The 21,394-nt window shown below is 39.4% G+C and overlaps 1 protein-coding gene across 1 annotated transcript in view; it reads right to left on the reverse strand.

Annotated features, from left to right (window-relative positions):
• Positions 1 to 21,394, reverse strand: part of LOC122807175 (fos-related antigen 2-like) — a 57,268-nt gene that overhangs the window by 23,138 nt on the left and 12,736 nt on the right. Inside the window, exon 2 of the mRNA XM_044078213.1 lies at positions 17,147 to 17,377. Within this exon, the coding sequence (XP_043934148.1) occupies positions 17,147 to 17,377 (231 nt within the window). The remainder of the gene's footprint in view (positions 1 to 17,146; positions 17,378 to 21,394) is intronic.

The following is a 21,394-nucleotide window of genomic DNA, read 5'->3' on the forward strand; positions in this document are numbered from 1 at the left end:
GTGCCCCATGCTGATTGGCAAGGCAAAGCCCTGAATATTCAACAAGACAGCTGCAGGACAGCACTGATGCATATCAGTTACATGTATATTATGTGCAGACAGAATTCTGAGCTGGTAAGGGTGATGAATCATTGTGTGGCTGAATTGGCAGCTGTGATGTCATTTCCCATGTCTCAATCTAAGACTACTGACACAATTAACACTGGATCACAAAGAGAGGGTGTGGAATATTCAATGAATTCCTAGGCAATGAATAATTCAGCAGAAAGCAAAAAAAAAAAAAAAAAAAAAACACATAACTGAAATTCTTGATCTTCAATTTCCAGAAATGCATCTTTCCTCCACTTCCTCCCATTTCCCTACATTTTCCTTTTCTAACCGTTTGCTGCCAACAAAAAACAATGACAACGCATGTAGCTAGGCAATAATTTTGTATCGGGCCTGTGTGCCAACTCAGTCACAGAGATGCTTTGCCAGTACTAGTATTGTAGTTAGTACAACAGTATGACTGTCCCAAAGGTCAGCCACATTTCAAACAAACGATATACTTTATGTTCACATGGACCTGAGCCTCTGGGAAAAGCATTCAGAACCAAAACTCATTTAAAGATGTGGGGCAGGAAAAGACTAAATAAGTAAATATAAACAACTAAGGCTGCACCTTTGCCTCTCAACTGTCCAGAACTGTGCAGAATATACAGGCGTTTTTGTCTCATATTTTGTGATTCTGTGACAAATCATTGAGGACATAAGTTGCCAAATAAGGACAGATATTTGAGTTTCAGACTTCATGCCTTCTGAATATGTATGCTAATGCAAAACCTATTATTCTAGCCGCTCTTTAAATTTTTCCCTGATTTTGGACCTTTGTTCCCCAATTATTTTGGTTTCTCCAGAATTCTTGCATTAATAGTTTGAGAGGTACACCTGCATTTGGCCAAAATGACAGGTCAGTGGATACTGGTACTGTGAGCATCAGGAGATATACAATCCTATACTAGTACAGGTGTACACACAGCACTTGTAAACAAATCAACATTTAGGAATCCCATGTCTAGACTTAAAAGCCTGGCCTGAGCCTGAACCTTTATGGTTACATTTTCTTGACCTACTATGGACTGAAAGTAACTCATGATTGATTAATTTCTGATCTATTCACCTGACATTTACGTTTCAAGGGGATTCTACAGGTCAGGCTTGATAAGAGCATGTCAGACCAGGATAATTTGAGGATCCAGAATGACCAGTAATTTCCATGACTTGAGACATGAGTCATTATTTTATATTGTACCCCATAGACATAAAAAATACAAATTCAAGAACTATGCTGGTCAAAATGACAAATAATCAGTACAAGGCAGGTAAAAATAAAGACTTAATCTGACAGAACTCACTGCATTAGAATGAGTCATTTTTGTTACTCTTTCATAAGTGAACAGGAAAGTACAGTTGTGTACACCTACCATAAATGTAGATGTTAGAGTGTATTCACTGTTGCAGTCATTACATTTGGGGTAATCTGCTGGCAGGTTGCCCTCAGTCGGCTTGAATAACAAAGTCTTAGGTCCTGCGTCTGTTGCGGTCTCCTCTTCCATGACGTCAGATCGTCAGGGGTATAAAACATGCAGCCGATGCCATTTTATTCAGTTTTTCTTGCCCCAGATGTCAGGTGCCCCCCAAAATGGGGAGCAAAATTATATATGTATATATATATATATATATATATATATATATATATATATATATATATATATATACATACATACATATATATATATATATATATATATATATATACATATATATATATATATATATATATATATATATACACACACACACATATATATATATATATATATATATATATATATATATATATATATATATATATATATATATATATATATAAACAGTAAATATATATAAATGCACCTTTAGAAACAAACTTTACCTTCATATAAAAGCAAATACACCACAACGGCTTTTGTGTATAGTGAAGGAAAGAAAAGCTATAGAAAGGGGGATGGCGGGTGGGTAACCCGGACTGCAACAGTGAATACACTCGGACATCTACATTTATGGTAAGTGTACACAACTGTACTATGTTCATCATGTTTCACTGTTGCAGTCATTACATTTGGGTAGAATCCCAAGGCTATGGATGGGAGGATGGAACTAAACAGCATTAGGAGCGGCTATATGGCCCTGCAGAACTGCAGTGGCAAAGCCTGCCCTGGATTTGGAGAAGAGAGGCAAATGACAACGCTTTGTGAAGGTATGAACAGAGCTCCAAGTAGCAGCTTCTAGAATGTCTTTGGTTGGAACCCCTCTGAGAAGGCTGCTGAAGTAGAGGCAGCCCTGGTGGAATGTGATCGATCCCCTTGGGCACAGGTTTACCATGGTGCAAGTAGCAGAAACGAATGCAGTGGCTTATCCACTTAGAGATAGTCTGCTTTGATATAGCTTTCCCCTCTGATCTTGCAGCAAATGCTACCAGTAGTTGCTCAGACTTTTAGAGATATGGTCCTGTTTAAGTAGAATCTTAGTTGTCTGTGTACATCCAGTGAATGCAGAATCTGCTCCCCCTTGTTCTGCAGATTTGGGTAAAATGTTGGCAGCTGAATAGTCTGGTTAAGAGCCACACTGGATACCACCTTAGGCATAAAAGTAGGATTGGTCCTGAGGGACACCCTGTCCGGGTGAAATATAATAAAAGGCTCCACTGCCATGAGAGCCTGTAGTTCTGAAACCCTTCTAGCTGAAGTGACTGCCAAGAGAAAAGCTGTTTGCCAAGATAGAAATTTTATATCCGCAGTAGCTGCTGGTTCAAAAGGAGGCAGTGTGAGTTTTTCCAGCACAAAATTGAGGTCCCATGCAGGAGTTGGTGATCTTCTGGGAGGCCTTAAATTTTTTGGCCCCTCTAAGATACTGTTTAAGCAGAGGATGAGAAAAGAGGGGAGGCTCTGTGCTGTAATGAGCCGAGATGGCAGAGGCATGGATTTTTATTGAAGAAAAGGATAGGCCCTTGTCAAGCATCTCAGTCAAATATTGTAAAATCTGAGGAATATTGGGCTTTGCTGTGTCTGTTCCTTGTACTTGGTTCCAAGCACAGAATCTCTTCCATTTATCAGCATAAGATTTTCTAGTACTAGGCCTTCTGGCTTCCAAAATGACATCCATCACAGATTTACTGAGAGGTGTTGTTTGAATAATTAGTTGATCAGCCATGCTGTGGGATTCAAAGTTTGGAGCTGAGTGTGCAGAATTTGACAGTTCTGCTGAGACAGTAGATGAGGTATTTGAGGCAGGTACCATGGAGGAAGCGGAGACATATTCATTAGAAGTGGGTACCAGTGCTGGTGAGGCCAGTCCGGAGCCACTAGGATCATTTTTGGCTTTTCCTGTCTGACTTTTAGTAAGACCTTGGAGAGTAGAGGCAGAGGGGGAAAGGCATAGACTGATAGGTTTTTCCAGTTGAAGGATAGGGCATCCACTTTCCATGCTTTTTTGTGATGAGTTCTTGTGCAGAATTTGTCCAACTGATAATTTTAGGGAGAGGCAAATAGATCTATGTCTGGGCTTCCCCATTTCTGTGTTAACATGCTGAAGATTTGTGGATCCAGTTTCCATTCGTGCGGGTCCATAAGATTTCTGCTTAGGTCGTCTGCCGAGTATTTTGCTTTCCTGGCAGGAATTGAGCTTGAAGATATATTAAGTCAAGGCTGTGTTCCACAAGGCCATGGCTAGTCTGCACAGGGGGTATGAATGGGTACCCCCCTTCTTGTTTATGTACCACATAACTGTGGTATTGTCCGTCTTTATCAGTAGTTGTCCTGGATGAAGTAAGTCCTTGAAGGCTGTCAGAGCATTCTGAACAGCTAGCATCTCTTTCTGGTTGATATGCAGATGCATTTGGTTTGGGCTCCATTCACCCTGAATGCATCTCCCTGCCAGGTGGGCTCCCCAAGTGTAGTCTGATGCATCTGTAGTTAGGGTTTGGGTGGCAGGGGGTACAGTGAATGATAGTACCTTGTTTTGGTGACATGCCTCTGCCCACCAAAGAAATTCCTGTTGTAGGCAGGGAATGATAGGAATCATTGTTTCCAGACTGACAATGTTGACTCCATAAACTTTTTAGGTACCATTGAAGTTTCCTCATATGCAGTCTCGCATATGGAATTAGTAGAATGCAGGATGCCATGAACCCCAAAGCCCGCAGAATTTGTCTTGCAGATAACTGGGTTTTTGCTGCCATTTGTTTGAAGTATGTTGTCAGTTGCCTTTGTTTGTCTGACATCTGGGCAGTTGTATTCAAGCTTGCACCCAGGAATGTAATTATTTGAAAGGGTACCAGTTGTGATTTATTTTTGTTTATGGTGTACCCTAGGCACGCTAGAAGCCTTTTTACAAATGCCAGATGTTGAAAAAGAGTGTCCTTGTCGTCTGCTTGAATGAGACAGTCATCCAGATAAGGATACATTTGAATGCTTCTTTGTCTGCAGAATGCGATTACTGGTGCCAGGCACTTTGTAAAGACCCTGGGCACAGTAAATAAGCCAAAGGGCAGCGCAGAGGATTGGTAATGCAAAAAACCTGCTATGAAGCGGAGGTATCTTCTGCATGATTCCCTTATTGGGTTATGCAGGTATGCCTCTTTTAAGTCTACAGTTACTAACCGAGCATTCCTGCCTAGCATAGGCAGGAGCTGTTGTAAAGTCAGCATTTTGAATTTTGGAATGTCCAGGAACATGTTCAAAATTGATAAGTCCAGTATTGGACGTCATGAATTGTCTTTTCTGGGTACCAGGAAAAGTCTTGAATAAAAACCTTGTCCTTTTTCCTTTTCTGGTACCAGTTGAATAGCCCCCATATCCATGAGGGACATAACTTATTTCTGGGCCTCCGCCCACTGGTTTTGTGGCAGATTCGGCCATCCATTTGGAATTGGCAAAGTATGAAAATTAAATCTGTACCCCTGGGATACTATGTTTAATACCCACTTGTCCTGGGTAAATAACTGTCAATTTTGAGCATGAAGTACTAGTTTTCCCCCCAAGGGGGCTGCTAAAAGATAAGTGCTTGGTGATGGTAGAGGAAAGTCATTGTGACTGCTTACTGTAGGGTTGTGCTTTGTTTCCTCCAGATTTGGTGGTGGAGGCACCCCATTGCTTTGACCTGTAAGAACTCTGTGATTGGTATCTGGAGCCTTTTGAGCACCTGGATTTACCCTGAGTGACTCTGTTGGACACAGGAAAGGACCAATTTTTAGTAGGCCAGTGTCTACTGAACCAGGGTGGCTGCACTTGCAAGAAATCTTTTACAGTTTGTATAGATTTAACTTTGTCTTTAATTTTCTTTAAAATCTCTTCTGCCTTATTACCAGAGTATCATACTGCAAAGGGGCATCCAGCAATTTAGCTTTAACATGATCAGGCAGATTTTGCTCCTTGAGCCAGGCATGCCTTCTAATCACAGATCCAGTAATGGCGGCCCTAGAAGAGGCCTCCAAGGAATCAAAACCACATTGCAAAGTATGCTTTCCAACTTCTGCTGAATGCAATAAATCATGTAACTATTTTCCACACAGTCAGAAATCAACATCATTTTCTGTTTCAGTAAGCCCATAACATGCTGTTGATATTTAAGCATATGAAACTGGCAGTTTAAGCCCTGATTGCCAAGGTTGCTGACAGATAAACCTTCTTTCCCCATCTATCCAGCACCCTGGAATCTCTATCAGAATGGATGGGATTCTTGGCTGTAGAGGCCTTTACACCCTTGGGATCCTGAGAAATAGTTTCAGGATCAGCAGTAGGATTTTTGAAAAGAAATTTGTGGGAGTCAGGAACCCTGTAATATCTGTCTGGCTTACTAGTAGCCGGAGGCAGGTAATCAGGAGCCATGCTTGATTCTGAGAACACATCAACAATGTCTAATACAGGAGGTATTGCCAAAGGCCTATGCTGAGGAAGAAGAAGGAAATCCCTAAGCCTCGTTTTTGATTCAGAGAAGACCTGACTCTCCCAGTGAAAATGTTCCCTTAAAGTATGCAAAGTCTCTCCAAAAGAGTAATCCTCAGGAGGAGATGCAGATGGGATGGATTCCTCTGCATCAGAATCCTCATAGGGTGGAATAGAAAATTCCTGATTAGAAGAGGAATCAGAAGAAATGGAAACCTGATCTGAATATTCATAATCAGTGCCTTGCCTAGGCCTTTTAGCAGAGGGTGATTGGGAACCCCTGATCAAGGTAATTAAATCCTCAGCCATTTCGATCATCTGTTTTTTAGGCATAGGTGCCTGAGCACGTGGCTCATGCGTCAGTTTTTTAGACATGGAAGTTGTTTTTGACCTTGTTTTTGTTGCTGGTGTTGGTTTAATTTAATAATGTTGAGGCCTGAAAACACCCTCAGAAGCCAGTGCCTGCTCAGCAGCTCCGGACCCATCTAAGGGAGAGACATCCGCGGGTTCAATACTCTGAGAATCTCGTGGCATGCCGGACTCCAAATGGGTCTCGGTAGAGGCCTGCGACTCTAAAGTAGCGGGTATCAGGGGCTGCGAAAGCGCCTCACTGAGTACTTAGGAGAAGCTTCGTCATCGGTTTTGGACCTTGACGGTCTGTCTCTGTCTTTTTCTTTGCGTTTTTTTGTGAACTCCGGTAGTCGGATTGCTAACCGACAACATTTCAGGATAATTAAATATAGAACCAAAATATTTAGAAGCAAAAATATACCGACGCTTAATAGTGTGTTGGTTAAGTCTAGTACAAAACTGACAGCAAGGCACGTTGTGATCTGGGCCTAGGCAAGGAATACAGTAGAAATGAAAATCCTTATGAGGTATTTGCTTCCCACAAGTAACGCAATTATTAACTTTTACTGACAGATGCAAGCTCATGTAACTTCTTGTATAAAATGACAAAAGTCACTTAAGCACACTGTCTAGCTGTCTCTGAAAACTAATACTTCAGGCTAATATCATATGGCTAATTGTTAACGAACTAAAAGTAGAATGTCAATGCTAGTCAAATCTAGCTCACCAAAAGGTAACAACCTATTACTTTTTGCTACAGTGGATATTAATGGATATGTTCAGAATAATGTTTCTAGGCGACACCCAAATCTCAGCTTTTTCTAATCACCTATCATTCTTTTGGGTCCATCAACAACCAATGAACCAAAAACACTTCAGATTCTAAACAGAGTATATTTCTAGGTTATATATGAAAGTCTTGGGTGTACAACCTTTCTGTAGTGCATGGAGTGCCATGATTAAACTTCCAAAATGGGAAAAACAAAACTTGTTAAGCCCAACCCTAGTACAAGATCCAATCTTAACACTTAAGGGTGCTAAACAAAAGCTTGTCAAGCACACCCAATTGTTGTTAAGATGGGGTCTTGCACTAAGTTGTAAGAATAGTAGACAATACCATATGACAAAGAAAAGTGTCAGAAGATAAAACAGCTTTTAAAAGTTAGAATTTTACTCTTCCACACTGTAACAAAAAATGTGCCAGAATGAATTGTCTAAAAGTCATTCAGTATAAAGAGGGACACTGTTTCTGCCTACTGTCTGTTTGACACAGCCAAGTGCTTTACCAGTTTTCAAAGACTTTGAAACAAGTAAAACACTTTGCACTCCTACACTTTTTCAGTAACTGGTAGTATACAGAACAGATAAAGGTGTATGCACTACAAATTATGACTGTTACTAATCATATGTTTTCACTTGGATGTCAACCTACTAAGTAACCTAAAATGACAGTTAACTACTTACTACTAGCCTAGGTAACCTAAAATGACCATGAACTACATACTACTAGGTAACTTAAAATAGCTTTTAACTATGTACTAAAATGACCATGAACCACTAGGTAACCTAAAATGGTCATTATATTATTGGGTAACCTAAAATAGCTTTCAACTATGTAATAAAATGACCATGAACCATGTACTACCAGGTAACCTAAAATGGCCATTATACTACTGGGTAACCTAAAATAGCGTTTAACTATGTACTAAAATGACCATGAACTATGCACTACTGGGTAACACCTAAAATGGCCATTAACTGCATACTACTAGGTAACCAAAAATAACCATTAACTGGATCTGCCGTCTGGAGGTGTACCCAGTACATACAAATCTCCAAGACAAATTGGAATACTAAAATTATCTTCCCAAACATACAATAGCGAACAGATAAGTCATGCTAAGTAGCATTCTTTCAACTGATAAAGCAGGTCTTTCTAATTTTCCTTAGTGTGACCTGCACAATGGCAGTTAGAATAAAGGGCCACGTATGGATCACTGGAGACAAAAGTACTCCTATCAGAGGCAGGTTTGGTAATCATATTAAACTTTGAGTGGTGACTTCAGATGTATACCTCAGAAAAACTTTGTAGCCACTAAAATCTGTAAAGTTAGCTACTTTGACATAATAGCATCCACTTTTAAAAGGCCAAAAGCACGCCAAAGAGGTATAAAAATAAGGGCAGTAAATAAAGTAAGCCTGTATGTAAAAATCATTCCAAAGAGCAGGTGGCTAAATGTTCTCATAGTTTGGCACAGTGGTTGAGCAATTAAAGCAAGAAACCTCACACACACACACACACACACAATGGAAGTCTATACACAGCTAAACTAGTCCCCTCCCCACTTCTATATCAATTATACTAGAGAAAAATTCATTGAAAGACTCCCGAGTGGGGAAGAAAGTAATCCTATTCAACAGACTGACCTTTACTTAGATACTGCTGTCAAATGATTTCATTGCCAGGCCAATAAAAATACTTGCCAGAAGCCCAACAGAAGGAAGGGTATCACACACAAACATTGTTACAGAACCACTGACTCCAAAGTCCAGTTTATGAAGTTCTGGGAAAAGTTAATCAACTTTACAATATTATGTCAGACTTATAACATGGCTCCAGACTACACCACAGGGCTGAAAATACATTATCATAAGCTCATTGCTAAAACAAAGACAGTAAGACACTTCAGATGCATCATTATTGGACTCATGAAAAGCTTTCAAAACTGTACCCCCTTACTACTGATAAAACCTGTGCAGACATTGGAGTATGAACTTCAGCCATCCCCTACTTTTGTTAAGTACACTGCAGACAGAACCAGATGATCAAATGGCAGACTTCATCCAAACAAAGGAAAACCTTGGGCTGTATTCAAAATTCAGTATCAGAGTCACATTACTAGTTCATGACCAAAGGTAATTTCAAACCAGAAACCCTTTAAATATATTCATCTTTGGCCTTAAGATCATCAAGCATATTTCTGTTCCATAATGGGTATAGTTAAATCTACAGTCTTTGGAATAAGATGCACTAGAACCCACTGCACAAAGTATACATTTCTAATCATCTTACCCTCACATTATCCCACTAATGCCACAGTAAAATCCAGAAATGCTGTGACCTCCACAATTGGCTATACAAGAATGGGACAGTCCTTGGTGCACCAGAGCCAGAGCCCACCTTTTGCAACAAACTGCTTCCCACAGTCAAAGACAACCCCCCATCACTACTAAACAGGGTGTGATCACAGATAGCCATACACTTCACTTATCTTGGATCTATCCCACAGAAGGATATGACTTACAATGAACATGCCTGACACATCCCTATTAAAGCGAGTCATACAGGAATGGAAAGATGTATCAAAACAGCACATTTTCATCTACAGAGGCATTGCTTATGACAGCTGGCACTCATTACTGGATAGAATAATCCTTACTAGTCTTGTGTATTTGTTAGCTAGACCACAGCTGCAGGATTCATAGTATAGACCAGCACACATGTGCATACACACACACAAACTGCCTGGTATAAGGGGGAAATGGAAATTCAAAAGGGCTTGGTATAGTCCTGCACATGAACTTCTAAATAAAGAACACTGTAATTAAATGAAAACATACCAACTTCGTACACCCACCCCAGGAATCTTGCATCTCCTGTGGTATCTATGTCATCCACTTTACCCATTTCTTGAGATAAAATGTTCAGTATCCATCTAAAATGGAATCTAGGATGATGAAAGGCTATCGTTGTTACACCAGATTTAAAGCTCTACTCTATACTGGTCATATGACATTGAATTACTGAGTCTGATGTAATGCTGTCAGAAATGGTACCACCTACCTTAACCTACACCCATTTGCATACCTCTATAACTTACTAACAAAGCCTTTCTGAATGAAGTCTAATTTGTACAATTATACCTCAAAATGTATTACCTTGCCTTTCACTGAAAGATGGAGGCAGTTCCTATACATACTACATATAATACTGCAGCAATGAGTAATCCTGCTACTATATATAATACTGAAGCAATGAGTACCTTCTTATGTACTCTAAACTACTGTCTACTTTTAGCATAAACATTTACAGCTTACAGTGTAATGATTTAAAAAGTGACTGTTCACTTTTTGTCCTAATCAATATTCATGTATTAATTCTCCAGTTATCTGCTTAATTCAATACTGGACATTTCCTGTGATTCGTGTTCATATGGAAAATGACAAACATGGTGGCAACATCCATTAGTTCCCACTCAACACTCCCCTTCATGACTAATGGAATCACAACCCACAGTTCAACTGAAACACACTGTAACACTGTCAGCCCAGCTATTTTGAATTTTGTAAGTAATCATATGTCATTTGTGAATAGCAATATGATTCATATGCTTGTCTTACAAATGTAAGAATTGCATGTTATGTGTATATTAAACTATGGGTGCAGAAGTGTGCGGAACTGTATGTTATGTACTGAGCTTCAAGAATGTAACCACAGTGTACCCTACTGGAAAAGAACAGAAATGTATATAAATTATATACCTGTGCAAATTTATGTTTTAATAATAGAAGCTGGAACATACAGAGTTAACTTGCAAAACTTCAAGAAAATAAGAGAATTGTTTTACAATTGTGTTCATCTCCCAGTTTCACTGAAGGAGACAGGATGTCTAGAGCTAGAAGAAGTTTTTCTATTGTCTTGAAACTGAAATAATTACTAGGTTTAAAATATATAAGTGTTTAACTGTTTTATGACTTCCAGTTCTAGGCAAACGTCTGAGAGATATGTACTTCTCACACAGAGATGCTGAAATTATGTTAAGTTTCTGTTAGCCTTGGAACTGAAGGCAGATGACAAAGAGTGATGTCATCTAGGGTAACATAGCAGTAATATTTTGATATTAATTTGGGAACTCTTTCAGAGACTGTGCATTTTGTATTTGTCTTTGGACCTAGAAAAATCCCACTCATCAGCACATCTGCCTCTGTCTTACTAAAATAGTAAGTAACTAGGGAAAAGTGGTTTATTTTAGATATCAACAGGAATACAATGAAGATTGGTTTAGATGTTTTCTGTATTTGACAATGTCCTGCAATGTTTTAAAATATTTCCTGTGATTCTGAACTCAGTAGTCACTGTGTTGACTTATTGAATATTGTCTTGTTCTTTTATTATCTATTATTAAATATATTTAAACCTTTTAATTGTGGCTGGTTTGTTTAGTTATTTTTAAGCTCTTAGAGTATTTGCATATGTATTTGGTGACACTGTATAGACCACTCCAAAATAGCCTTAGTCTTGGTCACACATTTGGATAATAGTAACATTACACGGTAGAATTGGTCACCCTTTGTAAGGGCCTTATGTTAGCTGATAAAGAGCTGGTTGGTGGCAGTCATAACTACCTTTCAGTCTGGACAAAAGGGGGCATAGCTAGTAAACCTGTGCCAGCCTTTCCCAGGAGTGTGTGTGTGTGTGTGTGTGTGTGTTTGTATATAAATCAAATCTCAAAGTGTGTGTGTCAGCTACTTGGGCAGGGACATGAAGCACTGGTTGGACAGAGGGTGCTGGAGGTTTTGGCTTGACTGCTCAGATGAGATCTTAACCCTACAGCTGTGTCAGTGCAGAGTCTTACTGGGGATCTGGAGAGGGAGAAACCAGCCCCAGACTGACTGATCTCTGTGTGCTCTTAAGGGAAATTGTACTTTACTCTGTGTATACTTGTCATCTTCCCAATGTGTACGTCCCTCACTGGTGCTAGTTTTAAGGATTGAGACTCCTTAATTACTGGGCCAGTGCAAGCATGTCACACTCACAAAGGAGTGGTCACTGAAGCAACTGATTAGCCCTGAAACAGGCATAAAAATCAGGACTTCAGATTAGTGTGTGTTAGCATACAAATAAGTGGGTAAATTAAATATTTACTGTCAGACTGGTTCAGAATAAAGCCTTAAGCAGTCATTGTCTCATGGTAAAGAAGCCAACACAATGAGAGGGCAGATTCAAGTTAAAACTACAAGGGACATAAATTGATCGATGTATAAATAAATACAGAAACAAACAATAGCAAAAATAAAATGAAATTCTAAAAAAATATAATCACCTAAAGTTAGATGAAGCACCCTTACATGGATCTAAATAAAAAGACTTCTATAAAAATGAACTTTAGTGACCCCCTCATGAGTACACAGAATCAGCATCTCAAATGATGGATGGGTAATCGGTTCCACAACATGCAATATATAAAAATATTCTGCCTGATGATATGAATTTTGCCTGGAGAACAGGCAGCAGTGCTTCAGCCAAAGTATGTAGCTGGGGAGTAGGATCTCAGTCAGCAGTTCCTTGAGATAGTCAGGACCCAAATTGTGAAGGGCATGGTAAGTGAGGGTCAAGACTTTAAATACACATCTAGTAGTGGCAGGGTAGCAGTGCAGATATTGGAAAACCTTAGAAATGTGACTGGAAGGAGAAGTACCTGTCAGTAGTCTGGCTAGAGAATTCTATCCTTACTGCAGTCAGGCCACATCATCTGCAAGGCAGTGGACATTGCAGTAATCTAGATGTGAGATGACGGGCACTTGTACTGACATTGTCAAATAAAAAAATGGAATAATGTTTATAATTCAGGAAATATTCTTTAGATGCAAATAAGTGGTCTTAATGACAGGTGAAGCCTGGTCCTTGAGTGCCAGTCTATCAACAAGACCCATGCCTAGATTGTGAACACAAGACACAAATTCCACCCTGTTCCCCCATTAATTATTTTAAAGTGTTTTGGCCATGTTCATAAGTATCATAATTCCATGATTAATTTCATTTCCTGTTAAATTCCTCATGTTAAAACTGCAAATGATTTTGAAAAAAATGAAGATTATAGTGTGATTTTTTTTTAAAGTTTCATTGTTTACTCAATTTTTCTTTATAGCCATTCTCCATTGTAGTTATTGGGGAGTAATGTACATCTGACTGCAAAGTATTATGGGTAAGCAAAACCAGCTTGCCTATATAAAGGAGAAGCTACTTACATTGTGATTTTACTACTACATAATCAACATGTTAACTTTCAGTGTGAGGGGGTCCACATGCAATAACTAGTTGGCAACTTGTTTTTCTAGAAGTAAGAAACAACTACAGTAGTCTATACATTAATTTAGGTAGTGAGACATTGTATGAGGTTGTCTTTCATGATGTCATGGCAGGGATTTTCAGCTCTGAGAAAAAAATCCAGAGGGCTGTCCTTAAAATAAAATGCATTTTTTGCATCAAAACTTAACATGGTATTGTGCATAGTAAAGAAGTTTATATCCATTGTCAAATGTGTTATATTTACAACTGCTTCAAACTATGACCAGTACACTTAGGAACAAAGCAGTGAAAATCTGATAGATGACTATGGCAGGTAAAAGCATGCCCTTGGGTCTTCACTAGGTTGAGCTTAAGGTGACTAAGTCTAAATCAGTTAGCAAATGAATGCAATAAGTCAACAATAGTGAAATGTGGCGCATGATTCTAGAGTTGATTTGTGCCACTTTCAGAATTAGTTCCTCTGCTTTGTGTTCAGTCAGGTAAGGGATGAGCTTTGTCTCTCCTAATGACCCTAAACAGAATTAAGCAAATAATCAGAAAATGAACAAATGAATGAATGGCTAAAGTGCCATGCACCTATTATCTCTGCTTTATTTCTTTAAATCATGAAGGGATTGCCTAACATAAGCAACCTTATTTTGTATTTCTAGATTAGTATGTGTGTGCATGCACTTTTGTCTATGTCCACACATCTGTATGTGTCTGTCTTCGTGTCTACATTTTTTCACATTTAGCAACAAAAGGAAAACTGTCACACACCAAAATAATGTGAAGCACTTTCATTGTTTAACACTAGAACTTCTTCAGAATAACAAAAGTGCTTAACATTATTTTAGTGTGCAACAGTTTTTCCTTTTTAAGGTTTTTTTTTTGTTTGTTTTTGTTTGCTGTTTGTCTTGTATCCTTCTGTGGCATTTTGGTAGTTTATTATTTTTTCATTTACTTCAATCTCATTTTCAGTTTTACCTCTTACTTTTTAAGTTACAGATATAACACAATAAAAGTACAAAGTGCAATAAAGTTTAACATACAAAAGAAGAAAAAAATAACAAGTGCAGGTGTGATACATAAATTATCACAACTATTTACACATATATGAGTACTTGTTTAATCCAAATAATGAAGTTTACCATGAAAGAACATTTGGACTCATACTAGTGCTGCTGTGTAAGTTTACAGCAGAAACTGAGAATTTAATGCATGAAATAAATCACCACCTGTACATTTCTAGAAAGTAGTAACAAGGAAGCTATTATTGGACTGAAAAATGATGCTGAGTATTATGTGCAGGCAACAGTCCATTTGACAAATTTAACGTTGAAGTTAAACTCCTTTAACTAAAATTTTGAAATTATCCAGACTAAGAATTGAACTGAAAGAAGAATCTTAATGCATTATTCATGCAGGAAATGACTAAGTGTGCCTCCTTCATCTCTGGAATTTTTTTTTTTGGGGGGTGACTAGTAGTTTTGATGAGAGATCTAAATAATATGTTTAGTTTGTGCCAAGTAATTAGTCTACATTAAGTACGGAGAAGTCTGGGCAGTGGTTTTGATGTAGTATTTTACACAGGAATATTGTATTCTGTGTTTTTTAATGCCATCCAGTCAACGTTGCTTAGTGCAACACAATGATTTGTCAATGAAAGAAGCTTGACTGCACATTTAACAGTTATGCAGTGGCCACTGCCAACTTTCTCTGAGATATAAGGACACCACAGATGATTTTTGGAATGAATAGAGACTGTTAGCTCCTTCCTTGTTGCTGATGCTAGTTCCATTACAACCATGATGATAACGTTATTTGAAAAAATGACCATGGTAAGTCATGGACCCTAGCTGTTTCCAACTTTCTGCTTCCTTCACCAGTTATCTTAAGAGTGCTTTATCTGGCTGTGGTTGTCTTGTGAGGTTATTATAATAGTTGACTTTAGTTTTCTTTTCACTGAGAATTTGTTTACGTGTATCAGGGAGGATGTCTGACCCCATCTGGGAAGGCTAATACTTAATATAAAGTCATCTGCTTACTGGGCTAGACATATCCCCCCCTCCACAGGGAGCTGCATCTTATTAGTATATATATATATTGAGAAGAGAAATAACCGCAGAATGGATGTTTAGAGGACTCCTATTCTTGACTCACACTGATCTAATAGTACTTTCTACTATGAAATTGCTTGCGTATAAGTAAGACGCTAGAGTACGTAAAGTGGCACAGGACAGTGGGAATATTGTAGGAGGATGAAGAAGTGATCAGAGTGCCGAGTAAGCTGATCATTGTCTGGGGCATACGTTTGGCTCAGGAAGCTTTGGAAAGAACCAGAGCTGAATGAGGAGTTTGGAAGTAAATCGGGGAATGAACAAGTTGTAGGAATGTGACATGTATAGAGTACTCAGGAGTACAGAATAAGGATAACGAATAAATAAAAGGCAAAGGAAAGATAATGATTGATACAGGACTGTAATCAAATCAAAAGACAGAGCATACGAAAGGTGAAAGGGAGCACTAGAGACATATAGAAGACTCAGGACAAGGAGGTAATTAGAAAGAATGTGGTGAAGGCAACAATGCACAAGCTAAAAGAGTCAAAAGAAAGGGTCAAGAAGGGGTAAAATGGCTTTATTTAAAGATATACACACACACGCACACACACACGTGCACACACACACACACACACACATATATATGTATGGAAATAGAAGGAGATGGAAAGGAGGGACATACAGGAGTCGATGCTATGGAAACAGGAGTAAACAGAGCCAGAATAAGGAAATGGATAGTAATCAAATGTAAGACAGAGAGGCAGGCAGCCAGTGCAGATAGTTAAGAAGGCTAACTGTTGTGGTAGAAGAGAGGAAGGGCAGACTTGGCAAGATTAAATGACAAACAGAAGGGAGATTTCCATCAACCCAATTTGTCTAGAAAGATTCTTACTCTTGCATGGGGTGTTTCCTAATACTGGTTCAGCTGACCCCAGTCCCACATAGTATAAGTTTATCCAATGCCTCACCTTTTTACTCTTCCTCCATTAGTGAAATGATCATATGGAAACTTCTGGAAAAACTTCCATTCATCAAAAATTCTGCTTTCACTTAGCCTGTTCAGACTTGGTAGCTCTGTTACTACCAGGCCATTGGTCCAGATTTTTTTTTCTTTACTACCAGAATATTCCCATTCAGCTGTAAACCTCCTTAGATTATTCTACTCTCCAAAAAAACAAAATGCTCAGGGTCTTCTGACTACTGCCTCCTAGACAATATCCATCTGTTAGTGCAAATTGTAGAAAAATTATTATATACCCAAATTTACATATGAACCTATAATATTATAAACTTTCAGCTCAGCAACATGAGTTCCAGTACTTCAGAATGAATTCAGTCTCAGATGCACTGTAGTTTTAAGACACGTTTAGCCCACTAACATTTTTTTTAAAAAACAACATGTTTTAATGCCTGTGAAAGTCAACACAAAATGAACTGAAAAATCCATATTGCACAACAATAGCAGAAATTACCGTACAAATAATACCACATAAAAGACAAGTTTTTAGCTGTGATTTGATAAAGTATAAAAAGCCTTAACATGGACTCTTAAAACAGAACCAATAAATGGCCAAAAAAATCAGTTCTTCAAGAACTGAATTAGAAGGCAGTACCACCATGACCAGTTTCTTTTTTTCTCATTGCCTGATTCTCTGATTCAGACAGAATGCACTAAATAGGTAAAGTTGACACGAACTTACATGTTCATCCTGCTTTCTTCGCACAGTAAAGGAGGTAGAGGCACTCGGGATGTCACACCGAAGTCTATTGACACTGGCTGTTGCCAAATGACTATATGAACATGGACGGGAGAACTGAGATGAAGAGGATGTTGTTGGGATAACTGTGGGCTGTACCATCCATTGCAAGTCCTGACTGGTCGTGATGGCATTAAGCGTTGGGACAAAGGCACTGCTGCTGCCACTGTATTTCTGAAAAACAAAAGTTATTTTGGTGACAACAGTACCTGTTAAAATCCAAAGCACTATGTGCATGCATGCTAGCAGCAGTAGGTGTTTGCAAACTAATTCTGGAAGGACAATGGAGTCAGGTCTGCAAGGCATACTATAAAAGTGCTGAACAGTTGCTATACAATGCAGATAGAGAACCCCCCCCCCTCCGAAGGCTACATTGGTACTCTGACCAGTCCAAGCCTTTGTCTTTGGTTCCCCACAATCATTCCTAAAGGTATAGGTTTTATTCAATTTATTTTATTTTGCGTAACAGACTAGTACACTGATCACTTTAGACCATTTGTAGGCACAGCCCAAATGAAAAGATTCACAAAATAAATAGCGCAAATTCACAGAGTAATCACAGAAGGTAGATAATCTCATTAACAATTGATATGCGAATAATATTAGCACAATAGAAAATCAAATGAGAATTAATTTTAATACATATGAAAGGGAAGCAGCAGCTGAGAACATAAAATCAAAGTAGAAGTGATGCAGGTGAGGAAGGAGTTAGGTTATGGGACCAGTGGAAAAGCACTTGCGGCCAGGTTTTTGATAAAGGTGTCTTTTGAGCTGAGCTCTGAAGGTGAGGAAAGAGGAGACTTCAAGGTGAATGTGGAGGGCCTGCCAGAGTTTGGGTGCAAAAATGAAGGAAAGTATAGTGCAGTTTAGTTTGGGGTGCCTGGAGTGGGAGTTAATTGGGAGAGGTTGCAGATGTTGTAGGGGCTGGTTTTATTACACAGTTTGGGTGCAAGAGGTGGAAAGGCTGCTGGGTGAAGTAGTTTGAAAACAACCCTAGGAGTAGCTCAACTCTGTAGGAGTCTGGTAGAAGAGAGTGATTCAGTGGTGTTCCCAGGGGAAGGCACTGGAAATGAATCAGCAAATTTTGTTTTCAATGGACTGTAAAATAAATGAGTTTCTGAATGTGACAGCAGGTTCCCTAGCCTAAGTCCTTAGCATGTGCCTGCTCTTCAGAATTCTAGCCTGCTGATGAAACATTACCTAGAATGCAGAAAATAGGCTTGTAAACCACAGGTGTGGAGCATTTAAAGTTTTAGATATATAGTCATATGTGTAAGTTATATGCACATAAAAAGTGTGCGTATATTTTACTTTTATATAATTGTAATTCTGAGTTCTAATACTTCAGCAGTACCTTCTTTAACCATAACAGAATCATGCTACCTTACTTCAATAGCAATCAGATATTTAATACAGTAGTGTATATATGCAACTGTACTGCAGACATATAGGACTGGGCACTCCCTGCTTCAGGGAACTATTCTCAGCCTGGTGTGCATACTCACTAGATTTTTATATTCAAACTAACAGTGGAAAGGTATGAATCATATAAAAGTACATGCCTGCTTCAGCTCATACATCAGCCTGGAAAGTGAATGCTGACAACCTTAATTCCTTAGTGTGTTACCCTAGAGGTTTTTAATGATACAATTAGCAGCTCAAGCAATTGGCAGACCTAGCATGAATGTGAAAGTGCCTATCTTGGATGGAGGGTCATTGCTGATAACAGATCATTCTTCAAGCTCTAGCTGGGCATGTCCAAGGACTAAGGAAGCATGGTTACTCTAGTGTGCACAAAAGACACATCTTCAGAGGTCAATCCTCAATGTCTAACTAAGCCTATCAAACAGAGTAATCCTGAAAGGGGGGACTTGGGAAAAGTCTCTGGTGCATATGGCAGCATATATGATGCTATCTCTACCTCTGCTCTAAACCTCCAAACCATTGACTCTCATTTCCCTTCCCCATCTCATCTGTGATGGCTTCTGCAAAGAGAATGCTGGGTAGACACCTATTCTCTCTGGTCCCCTTCTCTCTAATAGAGTGGCCCCACTTGTGGGGAGGAATTGCCTGTAGAAATCCCAAGCAATCAAAGCAGGAGCAGAGAAGATGATGGTCAGTTGAGTTGGGGAAGAAGGTTAAGGGGACCAAAAAACATATATAGGGACCTCTTGGACAAAGAGACACTACATCCCCTTAAGCAGGGACTCACCACAAACATTTACTATTTTGACAGGGCATCTATCTTCAAAGATGTTGTCATTAGTGATTAAGAAAAATACCCATAGCATCTCAAAGAGATTTCTACATGATAGGACCAAAACCACAGGAGTGGACACAACAAGTTCAGGCAGGAAAATGGGTCATTAGAAAGCAGAGTAGAAAGCACACTGCTACCCACCCATTATGGACTGGGTCTGATCCCTCAGGATCACTGGCAGTGCAGTAAGCATGAAGGACACATGTCTAGATGCAGCAGACCCGTAGTGATATGGTATGGTAAATATCCACAAAGTATCCAAGCTACATGGAAACAGGCATAATTCATTGCAAGCCTTTTGACTAGCCATTGAAGGACAATGGAAAAGAACAGTGAAGATGGAAGTGCAAGTAGCCAAAGAGACAGTTGCCAGTGCAGAGATATAAACAGTCAGCAAGGTAGTGATAAACCCAGGAACATATTGAAGCCAATTGCAGGTTAACATGGATAAATCCATTAAAAAATCAAGACTGTACCAAAACACAAAGTCTGCTGTCAGGGGAGCTTCAGGAACAAACAGTTTTGATCAAAGATCAAAACCTGTCACCCGTGGGATTCAGAATATTGGCCAAGGTTCTTGCCGCCCCTATAGTGCCTTTTTTAGGCAAGGCTCAAAAAACAAACTCACCACCATGAGAACTACAAGAAAAAAACTGAGGGCAATGTCACTCAACGCTAGGAATCTAAACCTCAAAATGCACTCACTCATGGCACTCCTCAAAATGGAGAACATAGATATCTGTGCAGTGACTGAGACCTGGTTCAAGGCTCCCGAGAGCACCCCAGCACTACCAGGCTATAATTCATACCACACATTTCGGCCACAAAACCCGGACCGAAACACGAAGGGTGGAGGCGTGTCCATATTCATCAAGGACATCCACACCTCCAGGCTATTTGCGAAATACAATGCCTCTGAAATCATCCAAGTGCAACTAACCCAGGGCAAAAATGCATTCCAAATTGTAGCTTGTTATAGATCCCCCACCATGACCCAAGATGCTCACTCCTCGTTCCTGGGGACATTGGAAAAAATGAAGTTCCAACCAAACACCATAATAATGGGCAATTTCAACTACCCCAGCATAAACTGGGAGACCTACTCTTGTACTACCCCCCTGGCTCAATGATTCCTGGAGTTCATAAACTCTAACGCCCTGGATCAACTTGTCAGTGCCCCCACCAGGGGCAACAATATTCTGGACCTGTTCATTATCAACATGGGTGACTGGTGCTCAATGTCTGAGATCAACTCCTCGCTTGTTAGATCAGACCATAAACTAATCACCCTAGTTATCCACATCCTGACCCCACTCCCACACAAGGAAACCATAGTAAAAAATGTTTCCAAACTGAACTTCATGCTTCTCAAAACTGAGGTGACTGACTTTGCGACACCCTTGCAGATGGATAACACAGTCAATACAGTCACGACTGCTGAATCCTACACAAATGCATTCTACAAGCACCTGCATGAGTGCAAGGATTGTGTTATCCCCAATAAAACCAAGATGCTATCCTCCAAAAAAAGGAAGCTGATCTGGTGGTCCCCTGCCATCAACAAACTCTACAACAGAAGGAAGAAACTGTTGCAAAACAGAGTAAAAATCCAGGTATGGAAGAACTCACTGACGAGCCTCAGTAAGAACCTAAGATCTCTCAAAATCCTCCAAAGCTAATTTTGAAAGAAAAATTGACATGGATTCCAAAGACAACCACAAGGCATTCTTTAGCTATGCCAAGAATCTCCATGGCAACACCCAGATCTGCACCGAGCTACAATAGAACAGCACAAAATATACAGAGCCAACTGATATTGCCAACATATTGGCAGATAGGTTCAGTGCAAACTGTACTCCCCCCTCACCCCCCAAAGGGCCCATAACTATACCAGATCATTGTAGAGCCCCAGCAATCACAAACACACAGGT

The sequence above is a fragment of the Protopterus annectens genome, chromosome 7.part0, assembly GCF_019279795.1.
Source record: "Protopterus annectens isolate FY-2018-M chromosome 7.part0, PAN1.0, whole genome shotgun sequence".
Lineage (NCBI taxonomy): Eukaryota > Metazoa > Chordata > Ceratodontiformes > Protopteridae > Protopterus > Protopterus annectens.